A 23,269-nucleotide genomic window follows, 5' to 3' on the forward strand; every position below is an offset into this window, starting at 1 on the left:
GGTTTACATATTACAATAAACATTAGCTAATAAGCTATTTATCGACAGTAACAAAGGCATATAACATATTTACTAACATATAACAGTTCTGAAAATAAAAACATATAAAACTATTAGCAGCTTTAAGCATGAAATAAAAATATCAATGTTAAGAAGAACTTTACAATAAGATGGTAAATTAAGGCATAGTTTGATGACATGCACAGTACATATTGTATTAAAGGTAATAACAGTTTCTAAAAGTAATAAATGACTGTAGTCTAGAAATTAAAGTATGATACATATAGCAATGTGAAATAAAAATAATAATAAAACATAAAAATTTAATAAAATAGTAATAGTTTTAAGTTAACATCTACAATTTATAAATACGTAATTGAAGGTTTCCTAAAAAATAAATAAATCAATAAATAAATAGATAAATAAATAAAACTTACTTATAAAAGTGCATACAAATTTATGATAGAACTAATACAGCATAAAAAGAAACAAGATAAAGCACATACCGGGTAACAAACAAAGTTAACTAAAATTAAGTTGCATGCACAGCCTAATGGAATGGGGAATAAGGAGTTTTAATATGAACAAAGCATACAGATCATACAACAAAGACTCAACTAGCATAAATATAGGGTTTAAGGAAAATTAACACACAGCATATAATCAAAGCATCATAGAAAACTAAAAAGGGATGCACAAAAGCAAAGCAAACAAACAAAACATGTAGTCTAAGCTGATATGGTAAAAGAAATTTTCAAGTATTGAAGCAATTCTATCATTCGCGTAAACTCTTTCCTTTTTTTTTGCATTCTCGATGAATGAATGAATGAATGGATGATTGAATAAATGAATGAATGAATGAATGAATGAATGAATGAATGAATGAATGAATGAATGAATGAAGGAAGGAAGGAATGAAGGAACGAACGAACGAACGAACGAACGGGCGGACTGACTGACTGACTGACGGACGGACGGACGGACGGACGGACGAAAGAACGAATGAATGTAGGAAAACTATGTATTTATAATTGAAAATTAAGCTCTTGAAAATGCTTTGACTCATTAATAACCTTATGTGGAAAATATATTCGTGTTAATCGTGTATTACAAAACTGGTAACAGTTCTATGTTATAAACTTTGAACATGTACGATTTTTATTATGTATTAGAATTCTTATTTGAAAATCCTCAAATTAAATCATTTCAAACGAATTTAATCTTTAAAACATGATAGAAAGTCTTATCGGCTCCGTCACATAAATATAGTGGCTTATGATCGAATATAAAGTGAAAACTATGACCTGCATTTTTTATGAGGAACATAAATTTACTTTTAGACGCTTGCCATATTAGTTTCGTAATAAGCGTTTTACTAATTCAGATTGCATATTTCGTTCTCAAGGAAAACAATTTTCCAAAATAAAAATGTTTGACGTTGGACATAGAGGTGGAGGAGCTAGTATTGTTTTAGCAACATCAAATGATCAAAAACACCCTCCAGAAAACATGATCGACGGGTAAAGTAGCATAATTTATTTCATTTTTGTGAATTTCTCAGAAATTATTAAAATTTCAAAATTCATTGAACAGTTGAAAAAAAAACAACAAAGTAGAATTTTTGACTTCCATTCAAAATACTTAATCACTATATTTTTTTTTAATTTCCAAAGTTTAACAGAAGCAAAAGATGGCCAGGTAATTGGCTAATGAGTAGCACTGTTTAACATGACACATCAAATATTTAATTTTTTTAAAAATATTTTTACATTTTTCGTTTTAAAATGTTATTCAGTATTTCATGCACCACTTCTGTTTTCAATTAGAATACATCGGCAATTATTGCTGAGCCGAAAAGTTAACATTTCTCATTGGGTTACATTAAGATAATGCAAAGAATCGGAGTCAGCTCGGCCCTAAAACGTACTCGGCCCTTTTCCAACTCGGCACGGGTCAACTCGGCCAACTTTTCATTTTTATATATTAATATGTTGATTTGTTTTATGACTCAATATTGTCGGAATAATTTATATATGGACTAATTCACAAACATGGAAAGATGTTTTCTTAAATTATTAACATATGCTATTATTACCAATCAACCATGTGTATGTTCAGGGAAAGGTGCCGATTAATCAGGTGATAATTATGTTTGACACAATCATTCAAATTTGATAAATGACCGCCTGCAAATAAGTAGAAACTTATGATAATAAATAAACGCGTTTTTATTTCATATTTTATTGAAGATTACTAAACAAACAAAAAGTATCAAAGGAAACACATTTGTATTAAATCAATTTTTAATGAATCTGCAAGAAAAAACATAATGAATTTCTTCTAAATATAATATACTTTATTTCTGCAGAAGTAATATGTACAATTATATATTTATAAACAAGATATCTCTTATTTGTCGTCAATTTGATAACATCTTTTGGCCTTGACAACATCCAAGTAATTGAAAAAAAGTTAATACATTTAATGTTGTTTTTTTTAAAGAGGGCCGAGTTGACCTGTGCCGAGTTGACCCTTGCCGAGTTGGTATAAGGCCGAGTTGACTCTTTACCAGCGCAACGGCAACACAAAATGATACTGAAAATTTCACTTTTTTTTGTATTTTTACATGTATCTGACTTATATTTGATAATGACTAATATGATTACAAGATTCAAGTCAAGTCACGTAAATTTTATTTTTAGTCGGATACAATTATTGTTACAATAAACATTGACCGTTACAACTTTAATTTAAGTTTGTATACAAATTAAAAGAAACATTAGCTAATAAGCTATATGCCGGCAATTACAGAAACATAAAACATATTTACTAACATACAAGTTACAAATCTGAGAAGATACATATTAATCTGTATGAACAGTAAAGAAAACAATATCACATGATTTTGACTTTTAATAATTATTATTTTATTTTTTTTTATTAATAGGGGTGATTTCCTGACTTTTTTCTATTTATGATAAAGTAGATAAATAAAGTTGAATAAGTAGGCAGAAACTCGTAGAACTAAATAACCTATGTTTGACCTAAATTTAAAAAAATCACAAGCAATCACATTTGTCTATTCATATACATGTACATTGTTTCATATGAAAATATTGTTTTGTTTATGTTAAGAGTTAAGAATTTAATCTCTGTGCTGATTTATTGTTATAGTACTGTATGTTAATTAGTGTATATGTGTACTTCCCTTAGTGATTTGAGACAACTCATTTTGGTGGGAAATAATGATGCTTGTATTACCCTAATATTAACCCTGTTTATCTTTGTAGTAAGATTATATAAGTACCAGATTTACTTTAATACAGAAAGTGTTCTTTTTATATTTCAGGAGTGAAGAAACATTCTGGACATCAACAGGGTTATATCCACAAGAATTTATCATGGGATTTGGACATATGATGGACATACAGAGGGTTAACTTGTCCAGTTATAATAGTAAGTGAAAATATCACACATGTATATACATGTATATCATACAATGAGTCTAACAATTGAAGCAGCCAGTTCCTGTATTTTCCAGTAACATTTACCACTTGAGCATAGCATATTTATAATTTTATTTGGTAATAACCATTCTTTGACTTATTTTGGGGTTTCCTAGCTTATTGGGAGGGGGGGGGGGGTACAAAGGTACAAACAAACTTTTACAGTTACAGATTCTAAAATAAGAGCAATAGGTTGACCATTTAATTATTGTAAATGGTAGTGCACTGTGAAGCTATAATGGTAAAAGTTTGTACTAGGGGATTAGTTTGGAAAAATCCTCATTTGGTCTGAAAGAAAATTCTTGAAATACTGTTTGCTTGTCTGAATCTTGTGGTTATTTTAACATGTTTTGTTTGATCATATCTCAGTGTACTGTTCACCTAACCAGCTTATCTGGATTACGTTCCAGTAATTAACAATTTCTCTGCAAGTGTCTAACTACTAAAATCCCACATGATTTCTGAATCAGCAGTAAGAGGAGAAAAATGGCCATTACACTTAATGTCCAAAATCCATTGCCACTTGTCCAAATATCAAACCAGTGATCCTAGGATTACAAATCTGATGCTCTCACTATTAAGCTAAACATGCAGACTTCATGAAATAGACATGGTGTCTTGAAATAAATAGTGTTTGACAAATAAGTATAGAATAAAATGTAAGTGCAGTCAATGGTGATTTAGTATAATTATATTATGCAGTAAATTTATCAAATTGTAACACAGTTGCATGTCTATTACTGTTAACTTGAAGATTGAGATATGAACAAGACATCAACTGATTGCTGTACATTTGATATTGATCAAATAAAGTAATAATTGTTACAGTGTTTATGTTATTAAGATACTAGATTATCTTGTATTACAGTACGACATATACAGGTAGAGAAATGTACATCACAGGATCCTACATCATTTGAGCCGCTTGTTGATCGAGGTAACATCATCTTTATATAACATTCTCATTTTAACTTTCTTGGAAAAAAATGTATCTAGATAAAGTGTTTTTCTGTACTTCACACAATTTGGTAAATTGTTAATATATTTTGCTTTGATGATTTTTGTTAATTTAACAAGATCACAGTGTATAAACAAGTCTACCTCCTGTTTACACAAGTAAGGTACAAGTGAAAATATAAAGGCTCCCCAAGTAGGGTACAGAGATCAGAAGTAACATGTACTTTTACTCGCAAGACAGGGTACACATTGAATTATATATAGGCTCACAAGACAGGGTACAGTGATTTTGTTTATGATATACTGTGAAGATTGAATGGCATTCTTGTTTTAAATGTGTTAACATTTATATTTCAGACCTTCCACAGACAGACGGACAGCTACAACATGAAGATATAGATATTAAAACACAAGCCACCTATCTGAGGTTTATCATAGATTCTGGTTATGATCATTTCTGTGCTGTTCACAAACTCAATATTTCTGGGAACGCCCTACATGGATAGTTAACTCAATATTATAATACCATCACAGAATAATTGTAAAATCTCCTCATGTTACATGTATGTGAAAATATTATAGCTGATTTATTTTACAAGTTGATGTTCAAGTCTTCAACTTTAAGCTATTATAAATGAAATGCTTCACTTGGTTAATTTTCAATCCCCTCGCCAAATGTGAAGGGGATATTAGAAAAAGTCTCTGTCCGTGTGTCTGTCCAAATTTTGTCCAGGGTCTAACTTCAAAATGCCTTGATCATTTTTCTTCAAATTTCATACACTGACACAGTGGTAGAAAGTGCACTGTGCAAGAACAATAGTTCTACATGAGTTATTCGCCTTTATAGATTTACTTAAAAAACTTAACTTTTGTAGTAAGGGATTTTCTTGAAACTTAAACCACTGACATAGCACATTGGTAGGAAGTGCACTGTGCAAGAACTGTTAATCTATTTTGCATGCTTTTAGAGTTATTCCCTTTTATCAAATTTACTTTTAAAGTTTTGTCCAGAGCATAACTCCAAAAGTACATCAGGGATTTTTTTTCCAGTTTAATACACTGGCATAGCACATTAATAAAAGATGCATTGCACAAGAACAATAATTTATTGATGATACAACAGTTGATCACATTCATGTTCCTTGTGAATAAAGATTGTGTTTTTGATGTCATGTCTATACCATACACAGATTATCAGTATGACCGTAACTAGGATTTCCTCTCACCAAGTTAAATGTACAAAAGTACAAACTTCAAGAAACTTCTTTCAGGCGAGGGGATTAGCCATATAACATTGTTAATGATATATTCCACTGTATATCATTTATAAAGCTAAATTGCTTCTCATCAGTGAGCATTTATATAATACTTGTATTGTTGTTTTTATTTTTATGTACTGAAAAACTGCCATTGAAGAAAACTTAGTAATTTGTTTTTATCCTATATTCTGATACATCTTTTCAAATCTGAAAAGTATTCTTTGTGATTTTTTTCTATAACTTATTGATGACTAGAAAGCTATGTGTAATTAAATGTTAGTTAAGAATTACAATAAAACAAAATATAAACTTAATTGAGATAATACTGATTGTGTGACAACTTTTGTGTTGAACAATGTAATGTTGTATTTATTTTGACGTTGATATTTATTTTAAAACAAAATAAACCCAGACATACTTTGTATTAGTTAGAGGTAAGGATATGAACAGTTAATTAAATCAGTTATTTAGATTTTCATATTACTGTTGACATGCTAAATTATTATTATCAAACTCGTGTTAACATTCCGTCCAAATAAAATATTGTAAAAATTGTCAGAGTTTGTCTTGTTCATCAAAAAACAATTGCTTGAAAACTTACATGTATTAAATAACCAAAACTCTATTTCTGGAACTTGAAATTTTATATGACAGTTATTATGTCATTGAAGGTCAAGGTCACATTGGAAGTTATCATCATGCCGGTTTTGTCATAACTGCTTTTTTGTCCAAGAATGAATCACATCAGTAAAAGTTTTGACAATTTAAGCAAAATTCAATAATTGGACCCTAAATTACAGTTAATATGATGTGAAGGAAGTAAAAAGTAATATATAAAAAAACAAAAACAAAATTTGTACATTATCAGTTTTATAAATCATCAACGTCTACAGTACAGAGATTTAAGAAACGTTGGAGTGAAATTATAAAATAAACTTCTTAAAACTTGACTGGTAAAATCAACTATCCCAAAAGATATGCATACTAGATAAAATGTAATGAGGACACAGGCAACACCCATAATGAAACAGAGAAGCTCATTTGGTCTTCTGATAACATGTTTATTAGAAAGTCATCTAATTAGTGAACGAGATAACTGTAACATTAGGGTAAACATGAATTATCTATTTGTGAACTTGTTCTACATACGTATTAACGCCTTTATGGTGAAAGGGAGGTAACAAAAGCTTATAAACTGTACAACATGTTTTGAGTGATACGTACGTTCTTTGTTATATTGATTAAGCAACAAACTTCTATAACAATGCTTTAAAAAGATGCCCGTTCTTACTTCTTGGCTAAAGTTATTTAAAATTATTATATATCAAATAAATCTAACCAATCGTCAATTGGCATTTGTACCTCGTGACCGTCCAATATATTCCCGTATTGGATCCAAAAAATATATTTTCATATTTGACGGTTTGGTACATGCGCACTAAACGACCATGCATATATTTTGACGTGACGTCATTTGCGTTATAATTAACATAGCGTTGAGACACGCTAAATGTTATACTATGTATATGTTAGTGTTCATCCGAGCTGTTCTACAGAAATTAGAAACTTCGACAGGAGCTATAGCGACAGGAGAATGTTTCTAATTTCTGTAGAACAGCTAAGGATGAATACTGACATACTTACTGTCGATTCAAATATGATCGAGAATGGGAAATCTTATATTTAAAAGTACATAGGGGTGGCAGGAAAAAAGCCATACACGAAACCACGTTACCAGAAAAACAGGTGGTTGAATATTATCTGGCTTGATAGTGTAGATAGTGATAGTGTAACGCAGAAGGGGGTTATACATTTTATGTTCGTGAAGTTGGCAGCCTAGCAGCTTAGCAGCCTGAAGTTGGCAGCCTAGCAGCCCAGCAGCCTAGCAGCCTGAAGTTGGCAGCCTAGCAGCCTGGCAGCCTAGCAGTCTAGCAGCCTGGAAGCCTAGCAGCCTAAAGAAAACTAAGAATAGTACAAAAATGAAAGCGTCGGAAATACATTAGTAGCACTTCTTTAGATCATTCCACGCCTTTTTCAATATCGTGATCTTTATTTTTTTAAGATCTTGAACTTTATCTTAACATAAATTTTTCATTCTGACGCTTCGAAATTTGTGAAGTCAGCAGTCTAGCAGGATAGTACAAACATGAAAACCGTCGGAAATAAATCGGTAGCAAATACTTAGACCATTCCACGTCTTATTTCAGTATCGCGTACTTCATTTTTTTTAAATAATAAACTTTGTTGTTGTTTTTTTTTATTTTGACACTTCGAATTTTGTGAAGTTAGCAGCCTAGCAGCCTGGCAGCATGACAGCCTAACAGCCTAGCAGCCTGGCAGCCTAGCAACCTAACAGCCTGGCAGCCTTACAGCCTAAAGAAAACTTAGGATAATACAAACATGAAAACCGTCGGATATGAATCGGTAGCACATATTTAGACAATTCCACGTCTTTTTTAATATAACGATCTTTATTATTTTAAATATTGAACTGTGTTTTTTTTTGTTTTTTTTTTACACTTCGAAATTTGTGAAGATAGCAGCCTAACAGCCTGGCAGCCTATCAGCCTAGCAGCCTAAAGAAAACTAAGGATAATACAATCATGGAAACAGTCGGAAATGAATCGGTAGCACATACTTGGACCATTCCACGTCTTATTTCAGTATCGCGATCTTTATTTTTTTTAAATATTGAACTTTATTTTATTTTTCATTGTGACGCTTCGAAATTTGCGGAATTAAACATGTTTTCGAATAACGTAGGAATTAGTCTTAGTCTTAGAACATTTTCTCGGCTAATAATGTCGCTGTCTATGCACAATAAGTGATGTCATGTGAGTTATTTATGAAATGCTATTTTGTATGTATATATGTTTATAATGAAGTTGATGTTGTTCAACGCATATTTATTTTAGGTCTGTAAAGATAGAAAATGTGTTGAAATGTAAAGAGATATACAATGGAACACATAAATGAACATAAAGATTATCTGAACTTAAGAGCAATACCCATTTGATCAATAGTTGCCACATCCAACTCGCCAATTTATTAAATACATGTTGTTTTCATGGATCTATTAAAGATGTTTAAAAGGTGATTGCTCCATATATGAATATGTGATTCCTTTACTCTGACTCCAGTTTATAGACTTATTCGTCACCGTTTTCCGGTATGTTACGGGTTTACCTCTGGGGAATTACACCAAATGAAGTACGTACGCACTGTTACATTTTTACTTTTCTATCATTATTTCGCCGTGTAAGGTGAAAAAGTTTCACGTGTTTGAAAATTATCAATGTTTTTTTAACATTTATTGCAAATTTTTATAAAAATTGAATTCTTTATAATGAAATTCAATGAAATTAAAAAAGTCGTTGTGGCATCTTCCAAAATAAATAACGAGAGATGTTTTGTGATTAAACTTGTGTATTTTACTTTATTTTTGTATAGAATTATACCTACAATGATAATTTATTATTTTCCTACATAGTAGTATCTGTTAATTCAATAACGACCAAAAACGAAGAATTCGTTATTACACTCCATTAGCGGATTCCCACAAGTATGTAAAGAAAGTACCGGAAAACGGCGTTTAGCTAGGTTTTCGAATTCGTGAATGTTTGCCGCTAAAGGAATTTAATTTAAACTTAATGTTAGAAAGTTTCTATAGGCTATTTCGAAATGCATTTCTTTTATTATTCATACTATTTCGCAATCAATCTTCACCTCTTCGTCTATATAATTATGAAGATGCGCAGATCTTCATCTAAATATGAAAGTGCGTGAAGTACAGTAAACTTTGAGAAAAACTCTAAAAAATATAGCCCAGTAGGACACATGAGACATACTCGACAGAGTCCAGTCTATCGGGGACCAATCGGAACGTCCTCGGCTATTATCTATAATAATATCAAAGGGCCGAAAAGTTGCAATTGATCGGAGACAGTGTACCTGCCTGGAAAAGAAAAAAAAAAAAAACAAAAAAAAAAAAAAACAACAAAAAAACAAAAAAACAAACAAAGTTCAATAATTTAAAAAAAATAAAAATCGCGATACTGAAATAAGACATGGAATGGTCTAAGTATGTACTACCGATTCATTTCTGACGGTGTTCATGTTTGTATTATCCTTAGTTTTCTTTAGGATGCTAGGCTGCCAGGCTGCTAGGCTGTTAGGCTGCCAGGCTGCTAACTTCACAAATTTCGAAGTGTCAAAAAAAAACAACAACACAGTTCAATATTTAAAAAAATAAAGATCGCGATACTGAAATAAGACGTGGAATGGACTAAATGTGTGCTTCCGATTCATTTCCGACGGTTTTCATGTTTGTATTATCCTTAGTTTTCATAAGGCTGCTAGGCTGCCAGGCTGCTAACTTCACAAATTTCGAAGTGTCAAAAAAACAAAACAAAAAAAAACAAACAAAAAAAGTTCAATATTTAAAAAATAAAGATCGCGATACTGAAATAAGACGTGGAATGGTCTAAGTATGTGCTACCAATTCATTTCCGACGGTTTGCATGTTTGTATTATCCTTAGTTTTCTTTAAGCTGCTAGGCTGCCAGGCTGCTAGGCTGCTAACTTCACAAAATTCGAAGTGTCAAAAAAAAACAAAAAAAAAAACAAAGTTCAATATTTAAAAAATAAAGATCGCCATACTGAAATAAGACTTTGAATAGTCTAAGTATGTGCTACCAATTCATATCCGACGGTTTTCATGTTTGTATTATCCTTAGTTTTCTTTAGGCTGCTAGGCTGCCAGGCTGTTAGGCTGCTAACTTCACAAATTTTGAAGTGTCAAAAAAAAAAAGAAAAGAAAAACAACAAAAAACAAAGTTCAATATTTAAATTTAACTAATTTAATTATTTAAAAAAAATGAAGTACGCGATACTGAAATTAGACGAATGGTCTTAGTATTTGCTGCCGATTCATTTCCGACGGTTTTCATGTTTGTACTATCCTGCTAGTCTGCTAACTTCACAAAATTTCGAAGCGTCAGAATGAAAAGATTATGTTAAGATAAAGTTCAACATCTTAAAAAAATAAAGGTCACGATATTGAAAAAGTCGTTGAATGATCTAAAGAAGTGCTACTAATGTATATGTTTGTACTATTCTTAGTTTTCTTTAGGCTGCCAGGCTGCTAGGCTGCTAGGCTGCCAACTTCAGGCTGCTAGGCTGCTGGGCTGCCAACTTCACGAACATATACATTTTGCATTTTATTATTTATTTTTTTACTTTCTATTTTAGATACCTGTATAGATATTTTCCAAGTTTTTATTCACAAGAATGCTATAGCATATATAATAAGTAACAATTCAACAATTCAAACAATGCCTTCAACCTCAGTGGCACTCTCAATCGCACTGCCGCTGGCCTGTTCGTCTCCTGTGCCAAGAGAGTACATTGTACCTCAATAGGTGATTACCACGGAGAAATGAATGGCGAGGTTTTCATTAAGTAGTTTTATCAAATTTAAAGCTAATCCCTAATCTTCCAGCACACACCGTCGTGGTAATAGACAATGCACCTTAACACTTTTGCAATTACAAGTTTCTAACGTAGTAGAGTACTAAGTGTGATGAGTCCCTCTAACAGCGCCATAACATACAACTCAACCAAACCAAATGTCACTTGTAGCACAAAAGCTCAATTGAATTGTATTAAACATGAGATTTCGTATTTGGCTGAAATGATTGATTCTTATTATAACTTTTACTTATAAGATACTATTAGTTTCGTCTTTTCGAGACGGTCTGTTTATCTTGTTATTTATATGCATGACACAATTTGAGAAGTACCCTTGTATTGAAAGAAATTTAGTGTCCAGCTTTATTTGTCATCCAATGAAAACACTTCATTTCTTAAATATTATGTGTGTTAATTTTCATAGAAGAAAAAAAGTCGATACTATATTGAAATCCGTTCATAGTCGCCTTCTATTTTTCATAGTGCTTCATATAGTACCGCGTAGTGACGTAATGAAGGGCCAAATAAAGCTTGACACTAAATATGTTAGTGTTCATCCTTTGCTGTTCTACAGAAATTAGAAACATTCTCCTGTCGCTATCGCTCCCGTCGAAGTTTCTAATTTCTGTAGAATAGCACGGATGAACACTAACATATACATAGTATTAAAAAAAGGAAATGCTGAGAAGACCAGCGCGCTACCACTACACTACAATGTCTCACTGCAAATAGTATGACTAACAAAAAGTACAATACTACCCATACACACATGACTTACCTTTTCTGAAGTGCACTGATCCATGTTATGTTTACAACGGTTCCGAAATAAATTAACTTCAACAGTAGTGTCAAGCTTTATTTGGCCTCATTCTTATTTACTTTATTACGCCACTATGCGGTTTTATGAAGAACTATGAAAAATAGAAGTCGTCGATATTGTAGATCTATCGGTTTTTGTTCTTCTATGGAAATTAACGCAGATATTTTTTAAGAAATACAGCGTTTTCATTGGATGACAAATAAAGCTGGACACTTATGTTAATGTGATAATTGAGATAAGGAGTGTCAATGTGATATTTTTCGAATTAACTGTTATGTATATGTTAGTGTTCATCCGTGCTGTTCTACAGAAATTAGAAACGTCGACGGGAGCGATAGCGACAGGAGAATGTTTCTAATTTCTGTAGAACAGCTAAGGATGAACACTAACATATTTAGTGTCAAGCTTTATTTGGCCCTTGATTACGTCACAACGCAGTACTATGAAGCACTATGAAAAATAGAAGGCGACTATGAACGGATTTCAATATAGTATCGACTTTTTTTCTTCTATGAAAATTAACACACATAATTTTTAAGAAATACAGCGTTTTCATTGGATGACAAATAAAGCTGGACACTAAATAATTATGATGTTAACTAATCAAACTGGATTATTTTGATTTAAAAATAGCTTAATTATAAGGTTGTATGAAGTTGACCTTTTCAATGTTTTTTTCTTAGTCGAACTTTGTTTATTGTTTACGTCAGCCATAAACATCTTTTTATTGGTCGCTTCTGATTTTGGCGGTAAATATTTTTGTCCATTTATTTCCTGACAACATTTTGGTCATTCTGTATTTCGTTGACTTAGAGATCACATGTTTTAAAAATTAAAAAATTACTTGATATTTTCGTACAGAACTGTTCAACGTTGTTGAAAATTTTAATTTAATTTATTGACTGTTATGTTTATCAGGCAGTTAAAACATACTAATTGAGAGGAATTTCGGAAACTTTTTAAAATTCTTCGTTTTGTTTAAAAACAAAACGTGCACATATTTTCTGCACGTGTCAACATTTATTATTTAACATTATGATGTTAATCAAACAGATATTTAAGATAAACGTAAGTTGTTACAATGTATAATTTGTATAGACAATTTTAACTGTCATTTTCTTGAACTCACAGTAAATGATAAATAAAAATAACGTCTAAAAAGTATTCGTTGTATCAGTCAAATCATAAATGTATGTGTACAACAAAACCATTCATGAATCATTACGTTTTCTTCTAAAAAAATTTGACAGGGGTCACAGGGCTATTATTGATGATGGTGTTAGTTGTGGTGGTTTTGGTGATTATATTGATGGTGGTGATGATAGTGTTACTGGTTTTGTTGCTGATAATGGTGGATGTGGATGATTATATTAGACAGTGGTGGTTTTGTTGTGGGTGATGGTGATAATGATATTTCAAACTAAACAAATATATATAATAAAAAGTTTATTATACATATGACTGTACAATATCGGCTCGTCCATTAAGACTTTTTCAGCTGTGTACTCGTCCAAATATATTCCCGTATTGTACAGTCAAATGTATAATAACCCTATAAATATATCTAATCACTTTCCCATAATCTCTTCATTATATAAGGACACCACAGGTGTTTACTTAATTAATTTTAGCTTTAAAGATATACCAGATAATTTATGTATACTCTAATGCTATTGTTTCTGTATAAAATAAGCACTTTCAAATACATTTTGTAAGCAGGTAAAAGAAAGGACCAGCGCAGCTTCCCATATTAGTTTATTCATTCTTTTATTCAAATTTGACATATTTATTAAGAATTTTATAGATTTCAATAAACTTCCATGATTAAAATATTTTATTCAAGGATGAGCATAGTATATCTTTAACATATACAAGAGTATATATTAACTATGAAATACAGCCAGTTTTAATTATATTTATATATAGAGAGATGGGTAGGGTATTTCCAAACATTTAAGGTGAAACATGCAGTATACTATCACTTTAAAATTAACCAACTTATCATACCAAAGTCACTCAATTAATTATCAGTATAGTATGTCCTTAATATTTAATAGCAGTGTTTATTCTGGTTGAACACTGGTTATGTTAAATCTTAAGATTTTATCATTTGTGCTATTATGTTTTAGATGTTTAAGCCCAGAATGGCTATATATTCATGTATTTTATATAATGTTGTGTATAGATGAGACTGGAATAAATAAATAAATATTAAAATAAACAATATGTAGTCGTTTGTGAAGGATTACTGTGCGAATGACACGGTCGTAAACTAGCGCGAAAGCAATATGTTATGCTTGGTTTAACACGTCCTTAAAAGTGCATATGTATTAAAAGTTAATACGGGTTAATTCTACTTTCGGTTTTAGCTAGAGTTGTGTTGTATCTTGAAATTATTTTACACATTTTAAGACATTTAATGTATAAATATGACATACTATATATTGTCATTTTTAGTTCTTTGTCTCAGTTTAGAGATGATATTTTATATACAAAAACTGGAGACGTTACAGCTCGAGTACCGTTCGTTATCTGCTCATGTACATGGGCATGGTGAGTTTTTATATTATTTACGTCTCAAATTTAAATCAAGTAAATTAAATTCAGTTATGGGCATTTTGACAGTTTAAGCCAATATGATATGTTTTTGTATTAAGACCGTCAATTTCTGTTAACCAGGAACGTTTATTATACTTTATAAATCCAGAATTTCCTACTTTCGATTTTGATGTGGCTGATTTGCCATGTCGTATTTTCACTCCATGTTACGCAATGCCAAACACGACAATACGACAAAGTGGCACACATCAGCCACCATAGCATCTTTATTTATCATCTATAACCCTTCTTACCTCAACGCAGCACACCCCTAGATATAAAAAAAATCATGAAACATTCGAAACATGTATTTACAAATAAAATATTGTGAAGTGAATTGCAAGAGCTCAAATTTTGCAAAATTAACCCTTACTGCGTTAGTCAGGCAGTAGAAATATGGTGATAAATACTGAAAAATCAGTCATTTATCGCACATACGATCTAGCTTGGATCTTAAATATTTCTACTTTTCTTAAAATCTTACAACTTTTTTTCGCAACTTTGATTTTTTAAAAAAAATATTTTGGCTCATTTGGAGGCATGTAACTTTAAAGATAAGAAAAAACATATACATTCTATAAAAGGTATTTATCCTATTTTACTTGCTAAAACAATTAAGGTACTTTAAACATAACCTGGATTTTAGAGACACCTATAAAAAGTTTTATTCATCTGCCTAAAAGCCCTTTGATATTTTCATTACAGAACCTTGAGGGCGGGAGTACAGGGCTGCGTTCCATGACAGTTACTCTTCCCTGTTGATCTGTCTTCTATGTGCTCTCATATCTTAAATTACTGATAAAACATTTTTGATTTGATTTGTATTTCAATCAAATCTAATGTTCCAGAGTAATTAAGTTTCAACTAAAAATTTACATGCTAATTACTTTACGACTTTTAATTGTTTTATCATATTTTTAAATGGCAAGTAGATTGAATATAATTTTTTAATTTAAATGAAAACTCATGAATAAACATGTATCTTTATTTTGTAGGCAGAAAAAGGGAAAATTGCCCAGAGCAAACAGAAGCAACATGTGTCCGTGATAATACATCTGGAAACAGTCGACCTATCGTGAACGCATTCTCCGTAAGTGATTCAAGATCTGTGTCTCCAGCAGAATCTCAAAATAAACTACACAACTATGCTAAAATTCATTTCAACGAAGGAACAGATTTTAACGCGGACACAGGGACATTTTCTTGTAGTAAACCCGGAGTGTATTATTTCACTGCCTCTCTGATCAAAAAGCGTGCATATGAGAATTCCGAAAAAGTTGATCTGGTACATTGTATTATTTACAAAAACACAGAAACTATGCTGGAATTACTTGTCGATCCTAACGACGGCCCTAAAGTTGATGTAAATAATATCTCTGCAGATATTGGAAGTACGGCTGTGACTAACTCGATGGTTGTACGACTTGAAAGAGGCGACACAGTTTATCTAGGGGATTGTGACAACCCACTGACATCTCTGGAGCCTTACTCTTCTTTCTCCGGATTTTTGTTGTACCAAGATGTCGGAAGCATTTAAGCGTTAAGATATTCATATTGTCAATGTAAGCCGTAAACAGATATATGTTTGTCATTTAAACTTATAACGACAATAGTTGTTTTCGAATGTGTTTTTACGACAGTATTGGGGATTGCAGTAAGGGAATCATGCAATTTCATGCTATCTATATTATCATTTTATCTAAGCTCACCGTTGTTAAAATATTATTAACAGGAGGCACACCTACATGACTATTTAGATAAGACCACAAGTGATCCATTGTCACACCCTAAAGTAATCAACGTGAATAGAACACCAAGGGATGTACTTCTGGTAGTTTGTTCTTAAGGATCATTATATCACAAAATTTAATAAGGAGCTGTATACAGGGTAACTGTTTGTTTTTGTCAGATTGAGGTCCTCGTTCATCTTATATAAAAAATGAAACCTCATAAACCAGGCTGTAAAAATGCCACCCTAAATATTGGCACATCCACCCGTCTGTCCGTCTCTCTGTCTGTTTTGCGAAAATGATATTTCATTTTGTTACTTTTTATCATTTTATTTATCTGTTGCCGGTCCTGATTAATGACTCAACTTTATATTATTAGTTTTTTTATTAATATCTTATGTTTTGTTTTTATAATCCAAAATTATCGCATGACCGCCACAACTTTCCTTTGAAGATCGGCGTTCTCTAAATTCCAGTATTGGAAAACTTTGGGGTGCTCTAAATGAGGTATCAGTACGCTTTGGGGTGCTCTAAATGAGGTATCAGTACACTTTCTCGCGCATGTCCAGTTTATTATTTTAAGTTCTCATTCCTTAGAAATAGAAACAGGGAGATATATGAGAACTGATAGAAATAACAGATTGTGTAAATTATGCCCGTATAAAAATGTTGAATCAGAATACCACTTCTTATTATGTTGTCCCTTATATTCAGAACTGAGAAAATCTTTTATAAAACATGATCTTTTCCACTCTTAAATAAGTTCTATTCTATTATGTCATCAGGAAATAAAAGTAGAATATTGCAACTATGTAAATTTTTAGATAAAGCATTCGCATTAAGATCTAGTGTTTTAGAAAAATGCAAGAATTGTAAATTTGATAGTTTCTGCATTTTTATGTGAACATTGTATATTTGTATTGAATGTATTGAATGTATGTCATATTTCAAGTGATTTATGTATGTTTTGTATGTATTGCCAAAGGCAAAGTTTTGTCGAAAAATGCAATAAAATTTGAATTGAATTGAATTTTATTTCAAATGATAAAGTGAGCATACCTGAAAAAGAGCAAAGCAAAACCGAAAACATTGAAAGAACTTATTTTTATTTATCAAATTTACAAATCATGTCTATCTTTTTTTTTCTTCTTCAAAACTTAAAAATACAGTTATTATAAACATGTTGTCCTCCCCGGAACAAATTTCCGGGTTTCAAAGCGGTTGATTGGTTGTTTTTGGATTCGTCATCACTTGCGTGAGTTGCGTCATGTAGAAGCGTTTCTGTTGATGGTTTATTCAACATTTCGCTTTTGACCTATTCCCTTGCATTCCATTCTGGCGGATTTAATTTATTTGGAAATGTCTACCAAACATTTCAATTTGTGGGTTTATTTTAACGTCGGACACCGGCCACGGATTTTCGATGGCCTGTTCGTTTTCATGATTTCTTGTTCGGATAAAGACTTGTTTGCGCAAGTCTTTTTTCCAGAGTGATTAGTGTAAACACCTTTAAGTTCCCGCGAACTGACATATTTCTTTCATAAAACCTTATAGTTTATTCACGCCTACAACTTGATTTTGAAAAACGCACTTTTCCTGGCTTTCTGGGAAATGAATTTGGTCTCTTATATAAACGCTCCATCTCCAAAGGATTTCAAAAATTGGTCATTATAGTAATCCACTATGTTTTGCCGATTGTTGTAGTGTTTTTATAACTTTAGGTTTCAATACGGCCGGTGTTTCAGGCCACCAATATACGTTTTAGAGTTCTTTCCTGTTATAAACTATAACCTTTTCATTAGAATCTGAAACCTATTTCAAAAACTGATCAGTTTTCCAAAATTTCCTGTGTTCGTCATATCCCCTTAAAACCGAAGAGTTTTATGTACAGTTATAGAAGAAAACAGTGTGATGATTAAAAGAAAGAGCGTTCTTTATTACCAAATTATTCCCTTTTCCCAAATAACTTTTTCTTCGTCTTCTAAAATGGGCTGAGCTTTCCCGTCTTTTGCCGACGACGCCTTCTATTCGTTAGAAATTTCATCTGTGCATACAAGAACACTCCTAAACCTTGCATAATCAGGATTTTTCTCGTCCAAAAAGTTCATACCAGATGTTCCACAATCTCGCAGCTTTCTAAGAAGGCCACATACTAAATGGTAGAGGGAAAGTAATCGCCATTCTGCTTCCTGACCTCGACGACAAATCTGAAACAATGATCAATTTTTTAATTTTTAGCTTTAAACAATGTTTAACAGGAGATACTGACCGAAGAGCCAGTTAGTGAATCACAATCGGAACGTCCTTGACTATTATCTATAATAACTTCGGAAATAATACGGATTGAAAGTAGTTCTACCACGTGGTTTTTGATGTAAACAGAAACAGTGTGTGTTATGTAAAACGAATGTATATTTTGACATCCAAAGGAAAATAATGTTTCGGTACAATTATGTTTGAAAATATATCTAACAACACTTTTTAATTAAACAATTAATTAAACAATCCCCACTGATGTACAATTTTAATCAAATTCGACTTGATGTCATTTAGTACTTTTGGTTTCTACAACCCTATTAATAAAATATATATAATAATGTATTGTTTTGCTTTTGTATCTATGAATTCACTTATATTAGGTGGACTTTTACTTGATATAATCGAAATAAAACTTTTCAACTACTCCCAACATAAAATTTACGAATATATCTCTGAAATATAAAGTAGAGAATTTTCTAGATTTATATTTGAAATCGAGGTAGAAATTAATATTTAACACTGAGAATAGATTCATGAACTTACCTCGACAAATGGATATTAATGTCCAATTCCTCCAACACTGGTATTCCAGGCTTCGTTTTTCTCCACGCCTCAAATGTATTGTAAGCCCATTGCGTGTTACGGTCCGTGTTCTTTGACCTTGAACCAGCGCATCAAGGTCAGAGTCGGACACGCTTTCTCCAAAACGTTCTCTTTTTTCATTATTGAAGGGTTTCTCTTCCTGCTTAAAATCCTGGTCAAAGTCAATCAATTGGAAGTTGCCGAAATAGTTCGGTTGTACATCATTTTCAAAAGTGTCTATTTGACTACTTGTCAGTAGGCCTATGTCATTAAAAACACCACTACGCTCAATTTCACTTAATGTCTGTGAAAGTAACAAATCATCCTGTGTAACGTTTTCACTATTAAACGTAGTGCTCATTTCAAACAAGTCCAAAGCCTGCGATAAAACAAAATCATTATTATCTAACTCCATACTTGTCCCACGACGGGCAAACTGAAAATGACAAGAATTTGGCGCTAAATAAGGTAAACTGCTAGGGCTTAGCGAATTTGATTGTTCATTTTTCTAGGGGTTCACTATATCTCTGCCAGCGAAGGAGCAGAGGCACCGAATGGGTGTATTTCTATGTGTATCTCTAAAATTATCATTTGTTTAAATCATGCGATAATACGAAATATCGAAAATCTCCAAAAGAAGTTGTGGCGGTCATGCGATAAAACAGTTACAGAATATTAACTCGGACTTCACCGGCTGGTATCAGCGCATGGGGCGACAAAAAGGGTCAATCATGGAAATTAATCTCGACGTTCCGTCTCGATTAATTTCCTATGATTGACCCTTGTTGTCGCCCCATGCGCTGATACCAGCCGGTAAAGTCCTCGTTAATATTCTATAACTATTACGTAAAAGTCATGTCCGAGATCATAATAAGAGTCATCAGGCACTGTACTCGAGGAATTGACTTCTTTTATTTTGTTTATGTTTCTATAACCAGTAACAGGTTTTGTCTCCCGGCTTTCTGTCATCATTTTGATCACGAGTGCAATTCATCGAAATGAGCTTCCTTCGGAAGGATCATAATAGGGTGTGACAATCAATCATGCTATAGTTGATACTCTAGCGGCCTATTTGGAAATTTACGAACTTTTATAAGCCTGTTGGATAAATATGTTTCGATAAGATGACAAAACTCATCTTCTGGAAAGAACATTTACTGATATTCTAACAAAATTTACAAATCGTTATGTAAGAGAAATCGAATAAATAGAAAATTACTCTAAATTTGGCCGATACTTAGATACTTGCATAAATGTTGGTTAATTATAAATTATTACATATATAACCTCGTCAGATTTTATTCTTTTATGAAGGAAGACAATATTTTTTGTAGTATCTAGTAATATACAATGTAGGAAATAACAATTATGTCTTGTCTATAACGATTGTTTCTATAAGTCTATGTTTTACTTTTGATTAATCAACGGGTATTGTTACGATGGCCGTCTGTACTTGTTGTTGTTGTTGTTGCTTTAATAAAATTGTTTACAATCAAAATGAAGTTTTATCAATAGTGAAATACTGTACTCACATATATTCATATTGAGATTACATGACGAAAGTTAAACCAAAGTAAACCGTAAAACATGATCAAAGTTCAGTCTTTTTACAGTACTTTTCCGACAACTGTCAAAAATATATTAATTACCGTGAGGTTTTAAAAGAAGAACTTACTTAATTCGGATTTTTTTTATGAATGACGTATTTTCTAACAGACACCTTTTAAGCGTTTATTTGCAATATAAAATTGAATAAAACATAAAACAACAACTAAAGTTTGACTATTCGAAGTACATGGATAGCTGATCCACTCGCCCCGGATTCGGCGTCCGCGTCCAGATTTCAGATTAAAGTTTTGGTGCAGTAAAATATTTTTTACTATAAGTTTTTCAATTCTTAAGGCATCAACTTCAAACTTCAAATATATGTTCCTTATCATCAACCACATCCTATGTGACAATTTTCATAACTCTAGCACCAATATTGTCAGATTTATCTCCCCTTGAATTTAGAATTTTCCTTAAAAATAATGTTTTTACTGTTACTTCTTTATTTCTTAAGGGATCAACTTCATACTTCAAATGTATGTTCCTTATCATCAACAACATCTTATGTGACAAGTGTCATAACTCTTGCACCAATATATTCAGATTTATCTCCCCTTGAACTTTAAATTTTCCGTAGAAATGTTATTTTTACTGTTACTTCTTTATTTCTTGAGGGATCAACTTCACACTTCAAATATATGTTCCTTATCATTTACTACATCTTATGTAACAAGATTCATAACTCTAGCACCAAAATTTACTTAAAAAATATTTTTTTTACTAACTTTAGTTTTAAAGGTATCTACCTCAAACTTCATACACATATTCCTTATCAGCAAACACATCTTATGTGACAAGGTTCATAACTCTTGAAGCAATATTTTCACATTTATCTCCCTTTGAACTTAATATTGTCTTTAAGAAAAAATATAACTTCTTTACCTTTTTAAGGTATCTACTTCAAACTTCAAATATATATTTCTTATCATTACACACATGTTGTGTGACAAGGTTCATAACTCTAGATTATTTCCAGAATGATTCCCCCTTGAACTTGGTATAAATTTTAACAACTATAATTCTTGTCATAAGAAGAAATATATTTATATCATAATTGGTTTTGTCTTCCTTATTGCGTCAAGTATTTAATTAGTCGAGCTTCGCTGTCTTCTGTGACAGCTCTTGTTATTAGAATATTTTTTAATATAATCAATCACTTATTTTTAATGCCATAAACTTAGACAAATTGTCAAATTAAAAAAAAAAACAGTTAACTTGTGTCCCTAAATATAAAATACGATTTTGGATTCATGCACTATTAATCATTTCTTACTAATATGAACATAAATGTCAGATTTTCATCATTTTACTTATTCACTGTGATTGATAAATATTTTAAAGAATCTTTTTCAACATTTGCGATTGATTAATTTGCTGAAAAAAGGTTAAAAAATTTAAAACAATTCAGAAGATTAAAATTTGAAAATTGTTATGTGATACAAAATTAGTTTTTGAAATAGGCTGTTAAATTTTGTGGCATGGGTGGCATTCATTTAAATCTTCCAAAAAAGATAGCTGTTTGATGACAGCATTTTTGCATCGCAAATGTGTATGCTATTCCATGGACAATAATTCTCCAATGTATACATGTTTTTTAAATGCGTCCACACTTGGATTTCTTCATTGTTACCATTGCGCATGGAGTGCCAGACAAAATATTTTGTTGACATTTGAGTAAATATAGGCAATTTATTATTATGTAATGCTTTGATTTAAAATATCAGCTGTTGTAAAATGTATAATAGTGTATTGTATATCGAAATTGATTTCCACGCGTGTAATTAGATAAACATTGTATCGAGTCTGTAAAAGGCGTTGTATTCCTTGTGTTTATTTATAGTAAAGAGGGATATGTTTGCCTTTACTTTTTAAATTATTTGCTTATATTCTTCAATTTTTTACAGAATGTCAAGCTCTTGTGTTGTTACTAAAACAGTATAAAAGTGGTATTGATATATCTTTGTTTCAAATATTTAAATCTTTCTCGAAAACTGTTACAGGTATGTAAAATCAAATGGATTTGTCTCCGACCGCTTCCCCGTGCTGCAAGGTACACGCCAAGGACATGAAGGACAATGTTGTAGCCCACAATTCTATATCTTCTTTATAAATGAACATGATTGATATGTGTAAAAGTCCAACCTCAGATATGGTCATCATTTCAAATGTCAAAAAGGACTCGATGAACTTACAGATACATGTTTTAAGTACACAAAAAAAACGCAGCGTTTTTAATAATAAATGTAGCAACCTAATTAAGACTATGGAAAATGGGAATTAAATTATAATGAAACTAATTCATATACCCATCTGGGCGTTCTTTGTACACATAGCATAAATCTTCGCAAAAATATAAGTGAAAACTTCATAAACCTGGGAAAACGTTCTTTAGCTTAACTAACAGTGGAATAGGGAAAATGGACTTCAAGGCGTATTTACGAAACTAAAGTTCTCCCAGCTGCTCTATACGAGAATGAATTA

At 31.6% G+C, this 23,269-nt stretch overlaps 2 protein-coding genes across 3 annotated transcripts; both read left to right on the top strand.

Annotated features, from left to right (window-relative positions):
* The first annotated feature begins 1,346 nt into the window (after positions 1-1,346).
* Positions 1,347-6,276, top strand: LOC132754170 (intraflagellar transport protein 25 homolog). Its single transcript, XM_060744764.1, has 4 exons — positions 1,347-1,520; positions 3,350-3,456; positions 4,375-4,443; positions 4,821-6,276. The coding sequence occupies exons 1-4, from the start codon at positions 1,429-1,431 to the stop codon at positions 4,967-4,969; spliced, it is 417 nt and encodes a 138-aa protein (XP_060600747.1). The 5' UTR covers positions 1,347-1,428; the 3' UTR covers positions 4,970-6,276.
* Positions 6,277-14,178: 7,902 nt separating this feature from the next.
* Positions 14,179-17,189, top strand: LOC132754171 (complement C1q tumor necrosis factor-related protein 5-like). Of its 2 annotated transcripts, none has more exons than XM_060744765.1 (2): positions 14,179-14,564; positions 15,605-17,189. In XM_060744765.1, exons 1-2 carry the CDS (start codon positions 14,441-14,443, stop codon positions 16,144-16,146), a joined length of 666 nt encoding a protein of 221 aa, XP_060600748.1. In that variant the 5' UTR covers positions 14,179-14,440; the 3' UTR covers positions 16,147-17,189. The 2 variants fall into 2 exon arrangements, with proteins under 2 accessions (XP_060600748.1, XP_060600749.1); XM_060744766.1 differs by having other exon boundaries at positions 14,180-14,557; positions 15,604-17,189.
* The last annotated feature ends 6,080 nt before the right edge of the window (positions 17,190-23,269 follow it).

Source organism: Ruditapes philippinarum, unplaced genomic scaffold (assembly GCF_026571515.1).
Source record: "Ruditapes philippinarum isolate M1 unplaced genomic scaffold, ASM2657151v2 ctg786_1_1_1_1, whole genome shotgun sequence".
Lineage (NCBI taxonomy): Eukaryota > Metazoa > Mollusca > Bivalvia > Venerida > Veneridae > Ruditapes > Ruditapes philippinarum.